This window comes from Parasteatoda tepidariorum, chromosome 5, assembly GCF_982258835.1.
Source record: "Parasteatoda tepidariorum strain Cologne lab strain chromosome 5, Ptep-v5.0, whole genome shotgun sequence".
Lineage (NCBI taxonomy): Eukaryota > Metazoa > Arthropoda > Arachnida > Araneae > Theridiidae > Parasteatoda > Parasteatoda tepidariorum.
The window spans coordinates 92,875,677-92,895,805 of record NC_141759.1 but is presented as its reverse complement, the minus strand read 5'-3'; the positions used below and the strand labels follow the sequence as shown (position 1 = coordinate 92,895,805).

The window sequence follows — 20,129 nt, the reverse complement described above, 5'->3', positions numbered from 1 at the left end:
GGAATAGTAATGTTATAATTAAAACTACAGCAGTAGTTTAACATTATAACTAGTGTTGGAGTTAAAGCTATAGCAGTAACTAAGCATTGTATAGAATAGGAATACCAGTGTTATAATTGAAACTACAGCATTAGTACAGCATTAGTACAGCATTAGTAATAGCATTAGTACAGCATTAGTAATAGCATTAGTACTACAGCATTAGTTCAACATTGTACTTAGTATTCTAGTTAAGAAAGCCTCTCTAGATGCCTGAGTGCAAATAATTACGAAATTCATGACGGTAACTTTGAAGTCGAATTTCCAATCAAAGCCAAAAAAGTGTCCACTGGGTTGTTGCAATGAAGGCAAAGTGCTTTAAGGAGACCCTCGAAAAAGAAGGAGTCTATGTGGGATGGAAGTGCTACCGTACCAAGGAATACCTAAGACCGCTCCGATGATATAGTTGAAACAGGCTCGGACACATTGCAAAAGACTGCGGCCACGCAGAAACGTGCTCAAATTGCGACGAAGCAGGCCATCATGTGGCATCATACAAAAGCAAACCAAAGTGTGTGAATTGTCACGAGACGAATAAAAGGTACGGCTCCAACCTGAGAACCGACCATAGTGCTTTAAGCAGAAGCTGCATGTCGCAGAAAAGAGCAATTCAGAGACTCAAGAAAACCATCGACTATTGGGGCTAGGATTGCCTTAGCCGCAATAGTCGATGGTTTTCTTGAGTCCGCCTGATCTGGCTTACAAAATGGCATAATTGCGATGCCATTTTGTAAGCCAGATCAGGCGACTCTCAATCTGCTGCGATTTTGATTTTTTGCTTTGTAATACTTTGATTTAATACTTTTTGTGTTTTTGTTAATAAAGTAAAGGGTTTGAGACCTTCCAGGTCTAGGGCCCTCGATGGATCGCGGGGTGGCGGCGGTCTTCCTGCTGTTGACCCAATTTCGGCTCCGTCTGTGGAGGGTTTGGCACTGCCGCTTTTCAGGTTTTGGACCAGTCGGGCATCCTTTGCTCTCGATCGCGACTATGGTGCTACAATTCTTGCGTGACTCGGGGCCATGCCCGGTGTCCGCATATTGCTAGGTCCTCGTGCCGAGCTGGATTTCAAGTCGACGACGAGGCATCTCACATTTGGCGTATGGGCATATTTGCCTGGGTCGCCGTAACTAAATTCTAGTTAAAGATGTAGCAGTAACTAAACATTGTATAGAACAGGAATACTAGTGTTACAATTAAAACTACAGCAGTAGGTAAATGTTGTATAGATGAAGAATACTAATGTTGCAATTAAAATTATTGTTGTAGCTAAACATTACATAAAAGAGAAACATTCTTAGATACTTTCATCTTTCAAGGAAATGGATGTTTGTGATTATTTCTAAATTTTCACATGTCTCTCTCTCTCTTTATATTTTGAAGAAAGTTTTATTAAATATCTATGCAATTAAGCTCTATCAGTGTTTAATTATTCAAAATATTGTAGTTTTAGAAAAGCAGAGTGCTATTATTTATGCACTCTATATAGTATTTTTTCTTATTTGAAGTTTTATAAAAAAATATTATTTATTTAAACATAAAATATCATGTTCTATTCACTAAACTTACAATATTTTGGTGAACTACATGTGCATATAGCAAAGTTTTAAATTTTGTTTTTAAGGTTTATTGAAATTTAATTTTTGTTTTTAAATATCTAGGTTGTGTACAATTACCAAAGAAAATCAACAGTTGGTTGGAGTATAGGCACTGTTTTATTTGATGTTGTTGGTGGTCTCTTTAGTATTGGACAAATGTTTATAACAGCTTATAACTTTGGTGAGTAACACTCTTTCTTAATAGTATGTTTTTTTAAATTAATAATAGTATGTTTTTAATAATAGTATGTTTTTAATAATAGTATGTTTTTAATAATAGTATGTTTTTTTAATCGATTTCACAATTTCTGATAATCGCACCATTAAAAATAAGTAAAAAAAATATTACTTTTTTTAGTTGGTCATATATCGTTTTTACTTTTTTAAAATTTCAGATAACATTTGCACAAATTATGTTTTAAATAATAATGTATATTTTGTTTTGGTTGATAATTATTGGAAAGTTATTACTTTCTATTATGTTTTAATTACTAACACCTTTGATATTCTGATTACTAACACACTTATTCTGAATGTTACTTGACATTCAAATGTAATTACTTATGCATGCACTAACTCTACTACTACTAGCACTTTGAATACTAACATAGAACTGTACTTTTTCCATTCCCCATCCTAGCTTGCAGCTTGCTAAGCGTTTTCTAACATTCTACCTTAGCAATTCTTTGGTTGTGGTGGCACCTTTTAAAATTTTTGATAATCAAATCTTTTTAAATATTGCTGTGCTAAAAAAAAAAATTATGTTCTTTTTATTTATAGAACAATGGAAAGAGATATTTTATAATGGAACGAAGTTCGGACTGGGGCTAATTTCCATAACCTTTGATTTTATTTTTGCAATTCAGCACTTTGTTCTCTATCGAAATCAATCTGAGTAAATTTTTTGCTCCTTTTTCTTGCTGCTTTTGGAGTGCAGCCTTTTGTCCTCACATACAATCAGATTTTGTATTTATTTTCCAAAATATTAAAGTATGTCAATTTTTTTCTTCTTTTTGTAGAACAGTGGAAAGTTTTGATAGGTAACTTTGTAAAGTTTGCACTCGGTTACCTTTCCATTATGTATAGCTTTATTTTCCTTGCTCAACATTATTACTTTTATAAACGAGTTCCTGTAAAGAGGTATTAGCTCTTTGACAGCTATGCTCAATTTTGTTGGTTCCTGAACTCTCTGTGGTTCCGCCAATTGCATTTTATGTAGAATTTACCAGTTCCTATTACAACCATTTTGTTATAATTTGTTTTATTCATGTCATTTAAATGCAAAATAGAAGTAGTTTTCTTCTAAATATGCTTTTTAACAGTTTTGTTTGCTTAAAATATAACAAACTAATCTAAATAATAATGGTTCTCTAATCTTAGCTGATACATTTGCTTTTTAATATTTGCTTACTTAATTTCTGTTACAATTCTGTTAGGGGTAATGGTTCTTTAAAGCAAGAACCAAGAATTTCATTCAACCAAGAAATTCAGGTTCATGGTACTTGCTTTAATGATAGTTTCAAAATGGCAGCGCACAAGTCTATAAAAAAAATTAAGGAATTTTGCATTTAATGACGCAGATATTCTAAAATGAAATAAATAAATAATAACTCATAATTTCTCTTCTTACAATCATTGAAAGTATAAACCAGGAGTTTCCAACTTACTGAGGCCGGGGCCACAATTAAAAACAAAAATCAAATGGCGGGCCACAACTTTATCAAAATTTTATGTAGGACTCTTTTATGTTTGAAGGAACATTAAATATTACTGTCAGATTTTTACCAAGTTGTACAAAACAAAAGTATTGAATTACAAATTAAAATAAGAAGTAGATTTAAAAAAATATTTAATTGTAAATTAAAAAATACTGGCTACAATAACTTTAATGTGCACCCATGTATTAAACAATTAATGTGCAACAGATATCTAATTGTTAAGATATAAAACTTTAAAAAGGTTGGTATTAAAACTTACATAGTATCACACAAAATGTTCAATGACAAAACTGAGGTTTCTCTGCTGCAACCACCAGAGAATAGATATTTACATGTTAAATTTAAAATTTACAAATGTGTGTGTAAATATTTTCGTCCAAAATGAGTGGTTTCAAAAAGTTAAATCAGAGAATTTCTTCGAGAAAATTTTTGATACACACATGCTAAATTATAATCACAAAATACAAAAAATGAAATAAGAAAGAGCAACATACACGATTAATTTAATATTTATATAAATATTTCCTTGGATGCAAAACCTGAGAAATAAATTTTTATGCACCGTTGTTATGATAAATTTCACAGAAGTGAAAAAATTAGGCTTTTATAAACGAGAAAAGTATTTTAAACCCATATGGATTTTTTACGAAAATTGTCCACAGAAAAATTAGAATTAATATATTTTAGTTCGCGGGCCACGAAAAAAGGCTTCGAGGGCCGGATGCGGCCCCCGGGCCGCCAGTTGGAAACCACTGGTATAAACCGCAGATGTTTCCTGTACTTATTTAGGAACTTGCGAGAAAACAAAGTTTTAAATTTAATTAAAATTCATAACGTTTATAATTTATTATTGAATAATTTAATTCATTGCTGTAAATTTTTTCTCCTTCATTTTTTTCAATCTTATTCATAGCTTAAGAAATTTTTTTGTTTTACTTTTTCAAATTCTAGAATATTTCTCTTTAAGTATGCTTTAAATTATGAAATGTTTCTTAATACAAAGAAAAAGGGTTGTGAATTTACATAGGCTTTTGAAAATGAAAAATTTTGAAAATGATTTTGACTAGAGTTTAGTTGTTTATGATGTAATTGAGCTATAAATGAAAAACTTTCTCACATCACTCATTGAAATATCAGGACAAAATAACTTAGCATTTATAATTTTCATACATTTAATGCAATTCTCATTAACATTACCTCACATTAAAATGAGTTATTTTATATATATATATTTATTTTATTTAAGAAATCACGTTTTTCTTCCCATAATTTTTTTGTCAATGTACAATTATCATTTGATGAGAATTTTTAAATTTTTTTACTAGTACATGCTTTTGAAATTATTACGGTTTAAATGAAAGGAATTTGAAACAACTGTTTGGGAATTACTTAAAAGACTAGATTTAATTCTATTAAATACAGAATAGGCTACTTGCGTATACTTAGTAATGTTTTCATAAAATTTAATGCTTATATAAAAATAATTTAATGCAAACAAATAAATGACATTCCTATAAAATTGTATAAATTTATTTTATGTGTCATATTTTGTGTTATCGTTATTTATGTATTAAACATGTGTTCCCAATTTAGTGTTCATGAGCTTGTGACAGATCTACGTCATCTTTATTGTATTATGTGTTTCAAATAAAGCTATTTATTTAAGTTTTATTTGGTTGTTTTATGTTTAGTTCCATTTTAGTTTGTCAGTTATTGTATAAACTATTGTAAATGAAATGTAACCTCGCATTTGCCACCGTTTCGTTTGGATTTTTTAAAAGAAAAAATATAGGTTTAAGCTGAACTTGCTTCCTTATGGTTTCTTATTAATTTTGATTTTATAAAATCAAATTTTATTTTGTTACATTTTTATTTACTAATTTTGTAATATTTTTCTGCAAAAAACTATTAAGTGAAATATTAGCTTTAAAAAGAGAGTCCTGTGCACTTATAATTGTACTTTCTAGAGGGATTATAATCAGAAAGATATCTTTTCCATTTTAAAACTTTTTACTTTCATTTTCATTCTTTACATACAAAACTTACTCTTTTAAGTTATTTAAAAAACTAAATAAATATAAATAACTGAAAATTATATTTTTTTCAATATATTTCTTTTTATTTGATTTTCTTGAAAAATGTATAGAGGTACTATAAGATAGTATTTAAGGTTTTCCAAACCGAAATTAATGAAACTAATCTTGTTTTCATCATAAGCAGCTCTCTCTCTCTCTCTCTCTCTCTCTCTCTCTATATATATATATATATATATATATATATATATATATATATATATATATATATATATATATATATATATATATATATATATATATATATATATATATATAAATATATATATTTAAAAATGCTACACATCATTTATATACTACTTTTTCCCCCCATAAAATTGAATAGTTAAGAATTTTGATCTAAAGTCTTTAATTCTTAAATTTATAATCAGAATATTTATAGACTTTGCTGCTTACTAGAAAATTAATTGTACTTCACAATGAAATACGAAAATCTTTTTAACAGCATTTGTTTACATTTTAAGAGTTGGAAGGAAAAAAAATTGGGAAAGAGAAAAGTTGGTTATAATAATGCAAGCCCATAGCCAGCATTTCCATTTAGAGGAGCGCAATCTTTTAGTAGGGAAAACTGCCCTATAAATAGGGGTGGCACCATGTATTTTTTTAATTCATAAAATTTTGGTTTAGATCTGTTGATTTACAATGAAACCTCTCGTGAGTGACCACTCTCCGTTCCACAGTAAAATGGTCGTTGGTGAAGGTTGGTCGTTGTTAGAGTTTACCTCCATTGACTTCAAAATTGTTATCGAAGGTACATAACTTTTCGCAAACGATTTTATTTTTAGTCAAGGGTCATTTTCTTGGTGCGGAAATGCCACTTCTGTTGGCGTCATGAAAAGACGGATCAAAGGAATAAAAGTTAGCGTCGATAAAAATGATCCCAACTGATATAATTTCATGTAAAAACAAATTTACCAGGTCTGAATGATAAAGCTACTTTAAATAAATAATTAACTATGTTTTTTGTTTAAGTTTTGCATTTTATTTTATATCATCAAAATTAGTTAGATTTAAAAGGTGAGAAGAGGTTTGTTTATTTCAGATGCTTAATTTTTCCTATGATAATTTTTGGTTTTTCTAATTTAACTTTCAACTCTAAAAGTAAATCATTGATAGCATCATCTTTAGTGCACTCTGACTACAACGTGAGGTTTTATCGTCAAAAAGAGATCTCTGAATAAAAGCCTCTCCCGAATATTTTAAATACACTTTAATCTACTTATTTGTTTCGTTAAAATATTGGTTTTGATATTTTTTCGTGTTAACTTATTCGACCTTTTCCGCATTTGGTGCAGAGGGTTTCCCGGTCGCTGGGAGAGGTTTTAATGGTCCCTCCTAAATGTTTTCTTCAACGCAAAGTTTATGGAAAAAATTGCGTACCTCCTAAAAGTAGTCCTAAATAGAGGTGGTGGTCTTTCCTGGAGGTTTCACTGAAGTATATAATATAAATAAATATAATAATCGGTATAAATAGTGCTTCAGCTGAAATAAATATTACGAAACATTATTTATAAGATACTAAAAAAGAGCAAAGAAAGGACCCCATAAAGAAAATTATAGGATGAGTTTCTAAACAGATAAGAAGATAATTTTATGCACATCAAATTTATCAACTAATTGTATACTGTATACAGATACTGTATACATAATTGTATATTGTATACAGAGCTGCCATCTTTTTATGCTTTTTGGGAAAATTTCTTCTAGTGGTAGCTATCTATACATATATGTTTTAATACATGATTCTTTGTTTTGCAAATTTGATTTAAAGTTATTTTTCACACCACTATATTTTAAATGTTTCAGAAGTTAAGATGAAGCTCCACTTTGCTAAAACTATCTTGTTATGAGGCATTTTAAAATGTTGGCAAAATTATCAACAATTCTGAAAGCTTTAGTTTTTAATTCCCTGCCACTATGCAAAATATTTTTTTTAAAACTTTAGTTGGCAACCCTGTTTGTAATAGACACCAAGATCGATAAAAAAGAACAGATATAAAAAAATTGTAATTCAATCAATAAGCGGATTATGGGTTGTTTTATTTAATTATTTGTTAAATCGTCACTATATTATATATTCGTTTATTCAACAATTTAATAATTGATTAAATATCTCTTCTTTTTTTTTTAAACTTATTCATTGATTGGCTGATTTCTAGATTCATTGATTAAGATGCGTCTGGATTTTATATAAGTTTCAACTTCAATAATCAGGAATACATGTTCGAACTTGTATTCCTTAAGAGTTTGTGTTAGTTTATTTTTCACAAAAAATAAACTAATATAGTTTATTTTTTGGTTACGATATAGTTTATTTGGACAATGACAAAACAGGAGGAAAATTGTATCGCAATATTTGAGAAAAAGATTTTGCGAAGTATACTTGGTGGTGTAAATGAAAACAATAACTGGAGAAGGAGATTTAACTTTGAACTGTACAAGGTTTATAAGCAACCAGATATTATTAAATAGTACATAAAAATAAATAGAATGAATTGGATGGCTCACGTGATTCGAATGAGTGATGACAATACAATAAAAAAGATACTACTTTTTAGACCCACTGGAATAAGAAAGCGGGGAAGGCCGCGGTTGAGATGGGCTGACTCAGTGGGGTCTGATTTTCTCGCAATTAATGAAAAGAATTGGAGATCAAAGGTGAATCAGAAGTCGTCAAGGAGAAATCTTCAGAGGAAGGCATTGGCTCACATTGGGCTGTCTTGCCAACTATGATGACGATGATGAATATAGTTTATTTTTCCCAAAAAATAAACTAATATAGCCCTTGATGAAGAAAATTTATTTGATGCTTAATATCAGAGCTCGAAATTAACGCCGATCTTTTGATTTTAGACCAATAAAATTTGACTCCGACTCCCATAAATAATAATTAACGGTCTTCCGGATCAGCAATTAATGTAAAGGGGTAGATACTTTTTGATTTTTCTTTTTTATTCTTCGTAATTGTCAACATTACACGATCTTTGAATTGTAATTTTTCCTTTAAAAACACTTTATAAATTTTTCTTTAAAAAAGATTCTATGTACATTCAAAAAAAGATTCCAATTCAGACATGTAAATGGACCAGTGAAGATGTGTACAGACTATTAATGTCTTTTAGTAACTGGTCTGCGGACAGAGGCGCTGGCATGGGACGTCGCTGTGACCTCCCAAGGAATTTCTCTATTCGGCAAATTTTGCTTGACCATCCGGTATATTTACGAAAAATCATTTTCACACATTTTATTTAAAATTTATTAAGTACTAAATTTTTTTGATGAAAACAAGAATAAGTATTGTTTTAGGTATAAATTTCTTAATTCTTACATCTTCAACAAATCTAATCCTCTCATTACCATTGAAAAGCTCTTTTGTCAATCACTCGTTTTCTTTTTCCAATAAAACTGAGCCAGTTTCATCAAAAATTGAGAAATAGCAATCATCTTCAAGAAATCCTTTTATAAAAAAGAAAAATTCAAATATTACCGGAGGTAAATATAATTTATTTAGAACTACGATTGTAGCAGGAAGTTTAAAAAAATAATTATCCATTTTATTATGAACCGAAGAAACTTATCTTAATTATTAGATACATAAAAAATTTCGATGTTTGAAAGGGGACGAAAATATCAACTGGTAATCTCTGCATATTGTGGGGAAAAAAAGTCATCTTTGGTTTCAGAAATCATTACCGAGCTTGCTTCCTACTGTCATATTTCAGAAATTATTACATGAAGCAATATGAGATTTTTCCCATTTCTAAAGAAAAGATTAAGAACATTCAAATATTCGAAATGCATGTTTTCGAAAATGGATGTAGCTCGGAAGGCACGCTTACGAAAATGGACACAGCTGTTTAAGAAATTGCATAGTGTTTGCTTCCGTTTTTCCCACTTCTTTTAAAAGAATTACTCTTTTTCAAAAAATAAACTAATGAGTTCAAATAATTACGTAATGTGATACGTCATTTGCACTAAGTACATTTTATTAAATTAGTTTTTTTTAAAAAAAAAAGAATTTAAAAGTCAAATATTGTTTTTTCACGGGTGTAATAAATTTGTAAGAGTGGTATTAAATTATAGGAATTAAGAAGGAATTAAGTTATAGGAATTAAGAATTATGAAACCTACTTTATCGTTTAGAGTGCTGAATACGAAGACATATCTCCTGAAAAGTCACATGCATAATATACATAGCCTCCTCGACTCCAAGTCTGGGACTTCGTTCCTTAATAATTATGCTTAGAATTCAAATAAATAAGGAAAAGTAACTCACGTAATTCCTCGTTTAGTTAGGTTGCAAAAGTGGTGTCTATTTTCGTAAACACACATTTTAAGCTGCGTCCAGATTTAAAAACTCCCCGACAATAAGCAAAGGAATTAGCATTTTTTTTACATCCATGTAATCTTATGTTTGCAAATGATTAATTCGTCTCACTTTGTTTAAATTTCGAATTGGTTTTGAAGTAAGTAAATAATTTATATTGGCGATTTTACAGATTTTTTAAAAAAAAAAAAACTTACTGCAGTGAAATTATGGTTATAACTAAAGATAATTTTTTTTTTAAATTTTGAAACTGGTTTCTGAGTATAATTAAAGAAGTATTTTTCTTCTTTTTTTGGTATAACCCGAGAGGTTAACAAAGAAATCTGCATTTTCCCCCCCTCCATCTTTTATACCATACAAAAACCTAATATTCTCCTTCCATTTAAAAAGAAAAATAATAATGGTACCATTTAAATTAAAGTGCTCGATTTGAACTAATATTTATTTAGTAATAGAAACAAGGGCGTCGGCAGCGGGGGGCAAGGGGGTGCACTTGCACCCCCCTGGCTTTTTTTTTTTAAACATAGAGTATAAATTTTTTTTATTAAAAATATTTTTATTCGAAAACAAGTAATTATTGATATATAACAATTAAAAAATTGTATAATAAAACAAGAATTGTAATCGTCTTGTTAGCTGTCCAAATCTGTTTACAACGTTTTCAATGAATTCTGAGTCATCTTTGATTCTTTTCTTATGCACACAGAGCATGCACATACTACTTAATCTCTCGTGAGACATTGTAGACCGATTCCATGTTTTCATGTGTCGCATTGTACTAAAAGTGCGTTCAATAGTGCACGTAGTAGCTGGAAGAGTTAGGCCAATTTTGATTGCCTCCGCTACAGCTGGATAAAACGGTGTGGCCTCGATAACTAAGTCGATGTATTCGAAAGATTCATAAGAATTTTCTCTATTCCTCCACATTTCGTACCACGTAATTTCGTACTTTTTTTTTTTTAAATATCTTTTAACAACGAAGAAATATATCTTGAAAAAAATTAACAGATGAAAGTATATGTAATAAAAAACAAAATGTAATAACAGAATATTTAAAAAAAAAAATTTTTTTTTTGGGGGGGGGGATAGTTTGTTAGAGGGTTGCACCCCCTTTTATATTATTCTGCCGGCGCCCTTGAAAACAACGATGTGTGTGGAACGTTTGACTATCTTTCTATTCGGTATTCGACGAGATTTACCGATGACCAAATTATTTGTTTCTCGATTTCTTTCGTGGTTGGGAAGAAATTATATCTTCATCTTAGCTGCGAATTAATTTTTTTATTTATTTTTACTTATCAAATGGTTCTTTATTTATTTTACTTATTGACTAGAATAAAAGTAAAGCATTCGCATAACAGCCCATTGTAGGTCATGAAGGAGTAAGGTTTCTCAGTTTCTAGACCAACGACCAGAGTGTGGCAATGTTGTTAGCATCGCACATAAGCCGTTTTTACTTCCCAGGATCGTACCCATCTATCTGAAGCTGGGTGGGCATCAGGCTGGGGATCGAATCCCAGTTCTTCCCAACAAATCGGTGCCTTACTCACTGACCAATCACTGCTTATTTACTTGAATTATTATGCTCATTTACTTTCACTTCTCTAAGCCGTCCAGTTAAACTTGGGAGGTTCTCATAGTTAACCTCTCCGTGTAACGCAAATGCGGGTAAGTTCCTATGAAAAGTCCTCCTCGAAGGCAAATTTCTCCCAATACTTGATCCAGAAGTTCCTTTGTCTTCTGTATTGGGTTCAAAATTACAAGGATACGGAGCTGAATATTAATAGTCGTAAACCAAAAAATGGGTCGGCTGTTCAACTAAGGTTATAAAATAAAATATAAAATTGTTATGTGTAAAATCGTTAAATCAGTAATATATTGGTGGGAAATAGCACATAAGGAAAATTTTTTCACGAAATAATTTTTTTATTGAAGCAAATGAATTACATACCCAATTATGACTCAGACAAATTAGTAATTTTATTCGACCAATGGATAATTTCCCCCCTCCCAAAAATATCAGATCGCGGCGCCCCTGTCTGTGTTCAGTGGCTCGTAATTTCTACCCCTGCTTAAAGTTAATCTCAGTGCAATTGAAAAAGCACGGTGATTCGTGGTAGATATCAAGTAAAATGGCCTAACCACCATTTTCTTTTCATTGCTAACGCTATCAACACTTAAATAAAATTTCAAAAAACTGATAAAACAAAATTTATTTTTGAAAAAACAAAATTTTTTTGGTGCAATATACCTGTAAATAAGTAGCTTATTGTACAAAAATGCCAAGTATATTAAAATCTCTATCTTTTTTTGCTTTGATTTTTCTATTGCACAGCAAAATAGATTTATTCTAAAAGTTATTTTTTTGTTGCTTCATTTATATTTTATTTTATATTATATTTTTTTCTTCAAATTCTAATTCATAAAAAACTATTTTAAAGCAAAAAGTCGGTTATTTTTTAGAAAATATTGTACTGAAAAATATTTTTCTTCTATATTAGAAGAACAATGCATCATCACAGGCTAACAACTAACGAACAACAAACATTTTCCCTCTTGAGTTGTCAGTTAATGTTACGGATCCGTTTCTTTTGATGTATTATAAATGACAGCTGCGAAAAAAATGCATGTCTTCTATCATTTCTTTTTACTGCTATCTATCTGAATCCTTTCATAAAATATGTTTGTCGTATATTACTTATTGTATGTTACTTATGGCTTTATTTGGATACTAATCCATATTATTATGACAATCTGCAACACCACGAAGGAGCAAGCAGGAAGATCAAAAATGGGTCTTAACCCTTTGCCGCAGAATTTTTATTAAACATATTTTTCTTGCTTTTTTCGTTATTTTGTCTTAATTTAGTTCAAAGTAAATGAAAAATATTAAATTTAACATTTTAAAAATTTATGGTTATGAAATACAGCATGAAACAATAGTGTTTTTTTTCCTGCGTTAATGGTAAAATCTTCGAAACGTTAATTTTTCAAGTGTGCACTTACTTAAATCTTCGAGAAACAGTTATTCATCATTGAAGTTTCTTTAATTTAGAAAATCAAAATAAATTATTGGTAAATTTTTGAATATGAATGATTTTCTTCTTCTTTCAAACTACTATTTTTGGATGTTATATTTTAGTATCAATATAATTCTGATAATCTAGCACAGGCGTTTCCAACTTACATGAGACCGGGAGCAACAATTAAAAACTCTAGTCAAATGGCGGACCGCCACTTTGTCAGAATTTTATATAGGACTCTTTTATGTTTCAAGGAACATTAAATATTATTGTCATATTTTTATCAAGTTATTCGAAACAAAAGTATTGAATTACAAATAATAATTTAATATTGTCTTGGATGCAAAACCTGTGAAATAAATTTTTTTGCGCCGTTGGTATGTTAAATTTCACATAAATGAAGAATTATTTTTTTTTTCTTTAGCGAAGGAAAAGTATTTTAAACCCATATAGAATTTTTACGACAATTGTCCGCAAAAAAATGACAATATATTTTAGTTCTCGAAAAGCAAAAAGAAGACTTCTCTGACCGAATGCGGCAACTGATCTAGCAGATTTTTTTGTTTACTTAGTATTAGACGTACTTTTATAATTGAAAAATATCAAAGTATATTTTTGCTTGTAAATAAAGCGTCATAAAAAAAGTTTATATAAAAGGAACATAGGTGTCCCATCTGCGTCACAGAGTTAACGGTCGCAATGTTTTGAAAAAGAAAAGAACTATCTTTTTAATTTTTTTTTTATTCAAGCAAATTATTTAAAACTAAGTGTATGTGCAATATATGTATTCATTTCTAATTCTTCGTGTTAACAGCAAACAAGCATGTTTTTATGGTAGCTGATATCTAGATTAAGGCAGCTTATCGAAGACTCCGTTGTAATATGAAATGTTGCTTTTTTGAGATTAATATGCTATTTTTATAACTGCTGTGTGTATGCAACTGTTGCTCATGACGTCTAGTTTAGCCTATCTAAACTGTCTACGCTTATTTTGAAAATGGCGCAAAACGTCAATGTGGGGAATAGCCACAGTTTTGTGAAAATGAAAAGCGTTTGTGGTTTAATTTTTTAATATTTAAAAATTTACTCCGATGCTTCATAACTTGGGCTTATAAAAATTTGCAAAAATTGAGAATAAGGCAGTGATTTTGATAATTTTCATCTAACTTGAAATTGGCGTTTTTTTTAAAAAAAATTTATAACTTTTAAAATATTTAAGCTATTTATCTGTTCTAAAGCCCAGATAATTCTTCAGGGTAAGATTATATATATATATATATATATATATATATATATAGTTTAAAGACATCGCATTGCTTCAAGTGTAAGGCACTTAAACTATGGCTTTTGTAAGATTTTACCTTTAACGCGAAAAAAAAAAGAACACCGATGTTACATGACATAAGTTATTAAATTTCTAAATATAATATTTTTCACTTATTTTGGCCTAAATTAATGCAAAATATTAAAAAAAGTTTATAAATAATATGTCTATATATTATTATGTTATAGTTAATATGTTTAAATAAAGTTATAGTTAATATGTTTAATAAAAGTTATAGTTAATATGTTTAATAAAAGTTATAGTTAATATGTTTAATAAAAGTGTGTATGTAAAAATTTTTTAAATTTATTTAAATGCTTTTTGTTTTTAAATTTATGTGACATGAGCTGTGGTGGCTCAGGGGATAGAGCACTCGCCACCCAATGAGTTAAACCGGGTTCGAATCCCGGCGATGGCTGGTTGATTCGAATTCCGCACCCGGCTAGCACTGACTATAGTGCTGGCGTAAAATATCCTCAGTGGTAGACGGATCATGGATTAAAGTCCCCTTCCCATCAAGCAAACCATGGGAGGTTTCCGTGGTTTTCCTCTCCATGAAACGCAAATACGAATTAGTTCCATCAAAAAATCCTCCACGAAAGCAAATTTTCCCAATGTTTGATCCAGGTTGATTCGAATTCCGCACCCGGCTCGCACCGACCAGAGTGCTGACGTAAAATATCCTCAGTGGTAGACGGATCATAGGTTAGAGTCCCCTTGCCATCAGGCTACCCATGGGAGGTTTTCGTGGTCTTCCTCTCTATGTAACGCAAATACGGGTAAGTTTCATCAAAATGTCCTCCACGAAGGCAAATTTCTCCCGATATTTAATCCAGGAGTTCCCTTGTCTACTGGATTAGGTTCAAAATTACAAGGCAATTACAAGTTGAAGTCGTAAACCCAAAATTGGGTTGGCTGGTCAACGACACGGTTATGAAATAAAATAAAATTGTGACATAAACATAGCATTAAATTTTACCAAATTTTTGAAATAAATTTAAAGAAATAAAAATTACGAAATATAATTAAAAATATCAATTGTATATAAAACATTTTTAAACGTAATTATTTAAAATAGTTAGAAAGCATAACATTAAAGAATTTTAAGCAGTAAAAACATTTATATAATTTTTTTTTTTAAATATACCTTTTTTTACTTTTAATTATGAACTGACTATTAGTATTTAATTAATATTACTTAACATTATTAGTAAAAGTACTTAAAAAATTGCTACAAATGGCAGTAAAGTTAAATCAGATAAAAGTGAAACGTTTTACGAAAATCTTCTGAACTAAGGAATCTTAAAAAAGCATTTATTATGCTTATTACCTTTTGAGAACTAACTTCCAGATTATCAATATATTTTTTAGTCAATGAAGATTTATATATTTATTTCCAATATGCAATGGAGGAAAACTATGTTTTTTAATCTGCATTTCTCCCATTTCTAAGAATATAAAGTCGAATTGTCTAGTACTTTAATCATTAATCTTTATCTACTAAGTACGTGTAAAGCTTATTACCACGTATCTAACATTTCCTCATCATCTCTGTGGTAATAAATTTTACAATTGTTTGAAACTATATTTTTATTGCTAATTTCTATTATCATGATTTAAATCAGTGTATTAAAACTTTTATTCCTTGAAGAAACCAACTATTTCATAAAAGTGATGATTGTTTTGCTTCTACTTTAGATATACAAAAGACCTTGAATTGTTTTTTTGTTTAACGTTCTAGAAGCAACAGAATTGGTCTTTTAGTAATATTTTCTATAGGTACTTCAGAATAAAAGCAAATGGCAGAAATAAATAGAAAACTAGGTTACAATAAAAATGGCGATATCATCTGTGATTTGTTTTGGATTTACTTTTTACGCTGAAAATGTGCGTTTTAAAAAATGGACATACCTGGAAATGTTTCTATGTGAATCACAAAATGCTCCTTTTCAATCTTAAATTCCAAACACAATTTTTTTTACACCTACGTTATTCTTAAAAGTTATTCACTTAGTTTTCTTATTTTATATGGTTTTCCTATGGAAGAAGAAAATTCGTTTTTTTTAGTATTAAAAGCAATAATTATTCAGTAGTTACTTCTTTTGAAATACAATAGTCATAACAAAGTGATTTGTTAGTGTTTTGCTTTTTTCAGAGATGCCAACTGCTCCGGGCACGCCAAAATAATTATAAATGAACGGTAATTAACTACAGACTAAATCTTGCAAATATTTTGCTATTTTTGCTTGCTTTTTAAAAGGTATAGCATGACATAACTACTATAAAGTGGTGAATTATATAAGCCTGCGAATTATTTAGAAATAGTGGTGGATAAAAATCTACTAAATTGAATTTATAAAACTAAGAATCACAATTGATAAACTACCACTTTTAAATATTTATTTGCTGTCCGGAGCAAGTTGGCATCTCTGTTTTCTACGCTTTCCTAGTTTGCGACCCCAATGCGTATGCTTAATTTTTTTTTATTTTGATTCAAAAAATATTAAGGCAATGATTACAGAAAACTTGTTATAAATACTTTTTTTTCCATGAAAATTTGTTATATTTCATTTGATTTCTAATTTTTTACAAACTTTACCTCCTAACACCTGATATTATATTGTTTCTAAGTGACGTATAAAGTAAAATTTTAAATTTTTATTTTTCAGAGGACTGGTATTCTTTTGTTGGCAACTTCACGAAATTCGGATTGGGTGTTGCATCTTGTACATTCGACGTCATTTTCATGATTCAACACTTCTGCTTGTACAGACACAATCACCTGCCAAGTGACGAAAGTGCTCTGATTGCATAAAATTGTTGGCAAGAACAACACAATTTCAAAGAATTTAAATGCGTGCTAGACTTTCCCAAACTGAGGTCGTCCTGCTTTTATTGTGAAATTACCTTGTGAATCTTCTTTTATTCTCTTATATAATTGTGATATTTAAAAAACTTTTTTTTTCGTTATTTATTTTTTGTTTGTACTCATGTTGGTGTTTATCTTTGATGCTACCTACAATCGATGAAATTTCGTGACATGAAGTTTTTGTAGCGAGCTGCTAATTCCTTCAACTTTTTAACAATCGTTTGACATTTTTCGAACAATCACGTTCATAATTTTCATGTGACTTTATTAATCTCTATTTTATAATGTTTCTTTTTATCAAGATTCAGAATAATTCTGTCAGAAAAACAAATTGCAACAGAAAAAGTTAAAATTTTAAAGATTAATAAAATTCAGTTAATGATTTTTAGAAAATTATAGAACATTCTTACTGGATCTAGTTTGACTGTTCTTAAAATGCACCAATCAGATTCCCTATTTCTAAATTATATTCCATATAAATTTTTAGTTGAATAAAAAAGTTGTAATTAAAAAATACAGTCAGTAGAGCATTTGAAAATATTTTGTACAAACATTTAAAGAAAACATTGTAATCCTACATAAAATCGTTAGTTAATTAACAAGAAAGATGGAATATCTCCTCTTTTCTCTTAAAGATTAAACTTTTACTTGTTTGCAAACGGTAGCGAAAGAACATTTCTAGTCATGGAACTCGAAACTTTTGAAACGCGCTCCAAAAATTCCTAGTCATGGAACTCACCTAATATTTTATCATAAATAAGAATAATCTTATTGAAAAACTGTTTTAAAGAGTTCAATCAATTAACGACTCAATTAAGTACAGTTGGCATTATTTTTTTCATTTAACTAGACAAAATTTGTCTAGATAATTATTTTTACACCAGAGGTAATGCAAACTCCAGACGGTTCCTCTAATTTTTTTAATAACTTAATTTCTTCATCGTTTAAGCAGTAATTTTACGGAATCTGAAGACACTGCCTGACGATGTAGTTTACATAAAAATTAACCAATTCCGATTAACCGATTTTTATGTAAATTACATCTCTCTGTGTAAATAGAATTTGCTAATTTTTATGAAAACTACATTTAATGCTCAAGTTATATGGCGCATTTAAATTAGTTAGAAAAATAATGGCACATATTATAGAAAAAGTTGCCTGTCCCTGGTTTAGACCAAAAAGATTGTTTTTTGGTAATTTTTTTCCGCACAATTAATAATTAAAATGCAATCTTTAATCGATTGTTTGCCAGCTATATTAATTAAACTTAATCATTTAAATATTCTAGTAGAATTTTGTCACCAAATTTGCCCTTTATTAGCATTTCTAGTGAAATTACTATTGGTTTAGAAGCATTTGCAAATATTAACACAATTAAAAATCTGCATCATTCGCAGCTATTTTTATTCTATCTATATGATTTGCTATTGTAGAATTGTAGTTAGATATGTATATGAGCATCACATTACACTTTATTTCATTTTCTAATAATTGCTTAAATTGTAAAAGAATCAGTTGTTATTAATACTGAATCTATATTCTTCTTACAGTAATTTTGACTTTACTACATGTGGTAATTTTTACATGTGATCTTTTTTAGACACCTCGCTGCTTTATTTTAATGAAAATAATGTTTTGTACTACATATGCATGCAATGTAAGTACCTTTAATGTTTCTTACTAATGCTCAAAAACTATTTCTTTTTCTTAGAGTGCCATAAGGTATATTTTTTTAAATAGTTTCATTTAACTTTTTGCTACTTAGTTTAATAGTTAATTCAGGTTAAACAATTGAATGTAATCGTAAAAAACAGTTGCTTTTTGTACTTATTACAGAAATAAGTGTTTTGGTTCAACCAAAAAGAAAAAACTGTTTTTATATATTTTATTGCTTTAAATTTAAAAATAAAGTGTTTAAAAAAATAGCGATTTTTTTTGTAAAAGACTTTATAATGGAATCCTATACTAAATCCTAGTTTAAAATTTTAAAAAATGTTAAAATTTGGCTTTTTTTTTAATCAGAAAAAATTTAAACTTGATATCTAATTAAACTTTTGTTAGTTTTTTAATTGTGGATTGTAATTAAAAAATTATTACGAGATTAATTTGGTTTAGTTTAAACTAACATAAAATTGATAAAATTTGCCCTTTTCTATGAGAAAAAAAAAATTCATCTCAAAAATCCGTTTAAATTTGTAACAAATATTTGTGCATTGTGATTCAAAGAGTTGATTAATATTGTACATATGTTTTTATAAATGAAATATTTGCTCAACTAGATCAATAAATGTTTAGCAGTTTGTTAATTTTAAGACATGTTGAAATTATATACAAACATTTTTAATGAATCTTTTACTTTTAAAAAAGAAAAGTGGATTTTATCAGAAGTAACCCCTTTTTATTTCTATGCATAAAAAATATTTATATGTCACATTAATAAGTTCCCCCATAAAAAGTGATTTTTGTACCGGTTTGTATTTAAACTTGAAAAAATTGTAATAAAAATAAATCGACTATGCTTAGTTTTAGAAATATATACCCTACTGTTCACCAAAAATATCTTTGAAAATATACCACGTCCTTTTGGTAATTCATGCTGAATGTACCATAACTTCGTCCAAGTAGACTAAACTTTTAAACTAATATATGATAAATTGAATTAGTGGGCTTTACAATCTACTACAGTAGTTTTAGTAATTAAATAATAGAAATCTCTAGGTAATTTTTTTGTAATGATTGTTTAAAAGCAATATCCAGCTTCACCATCTTGCTTGAACTTCTATAAATGTTCCCATCTCTTCTAAAATTAAAATATTTTATTGTAAATATTACTATTTAAACTATATTAAATGTTTTCTTTTCTAGAAAACTTAATTTTTTATTAAAAAGATTCAAATGAGAAAACTTAAAAAAGAAAAAACATTCGTTACAGGGTATAAGCATTTTTAAGCTTTCACAAATTTTTTTTAAAAAAATTATAGTACTTACATGATGATTACTTAGCAATAGGATCCATCTGGTACATAATCAATTATATAATAATCAATTAATAATCATCAATTTTCTTCCGACGGAACTCCAACTTTAGAAATAAAGTAAAAGACAATCTAGAACGTATTAACCATTAAAAAAAAAAGGAAT

General features: G+C 28.9%; 1 protein-coding gene and 1 long non-coding RNA gene across 7 annotated transcripts in view; one reads left to right on the top strand and one right to left on the bottom strand.

Moving 5' to 3' along the window:
* Positions 1-19,862, top strand: part of Ctns (lysosomal cystine transporter cystinosin) — a 32,365-nt gene extending 12,503 nt beyond the window's left edge. For 2 of the 6 annotated variants that reach the window (XM_016061042.4, XM_016061041.4), the window contains exons 9-10: positions 1,698-1,815; positions 16,789-19,862. In XM_016061042.4, the coding sequence (XP_015916528.1) occupies positions 1,698-1,815; positions 16,789-16,934 (264 nt within the window). In that variant the 3' untranslated portion in view covers positions 16,935-19,862. Of the gene's footprint in view, positions 1-1,697; positions 1,968-2,029; positions 3,488-16,788 lie in introns of those variants that run through there. The other 4 variants (XR_011637651.2, XM_016061043.5, XM_071185118.2 and 1 more) reach the window with 4 other exon arrangements.
* On the bottom strand, positions 8,664-15,584 carry LOC147809869 (uncharacterized). The gene is made up of 2 exons (XR_015433841.1): positions 15,450-15,584; positions 8,664-8,901 (listed from the first exon to the last, which is right to left on the bottom strand). It is a non-coding gene; the product is annotated as an uncharacterized LOC147809869 (long non-coding RNA).
* Positions 19,863-20,129: the final 267 nt, after the last annotated feature.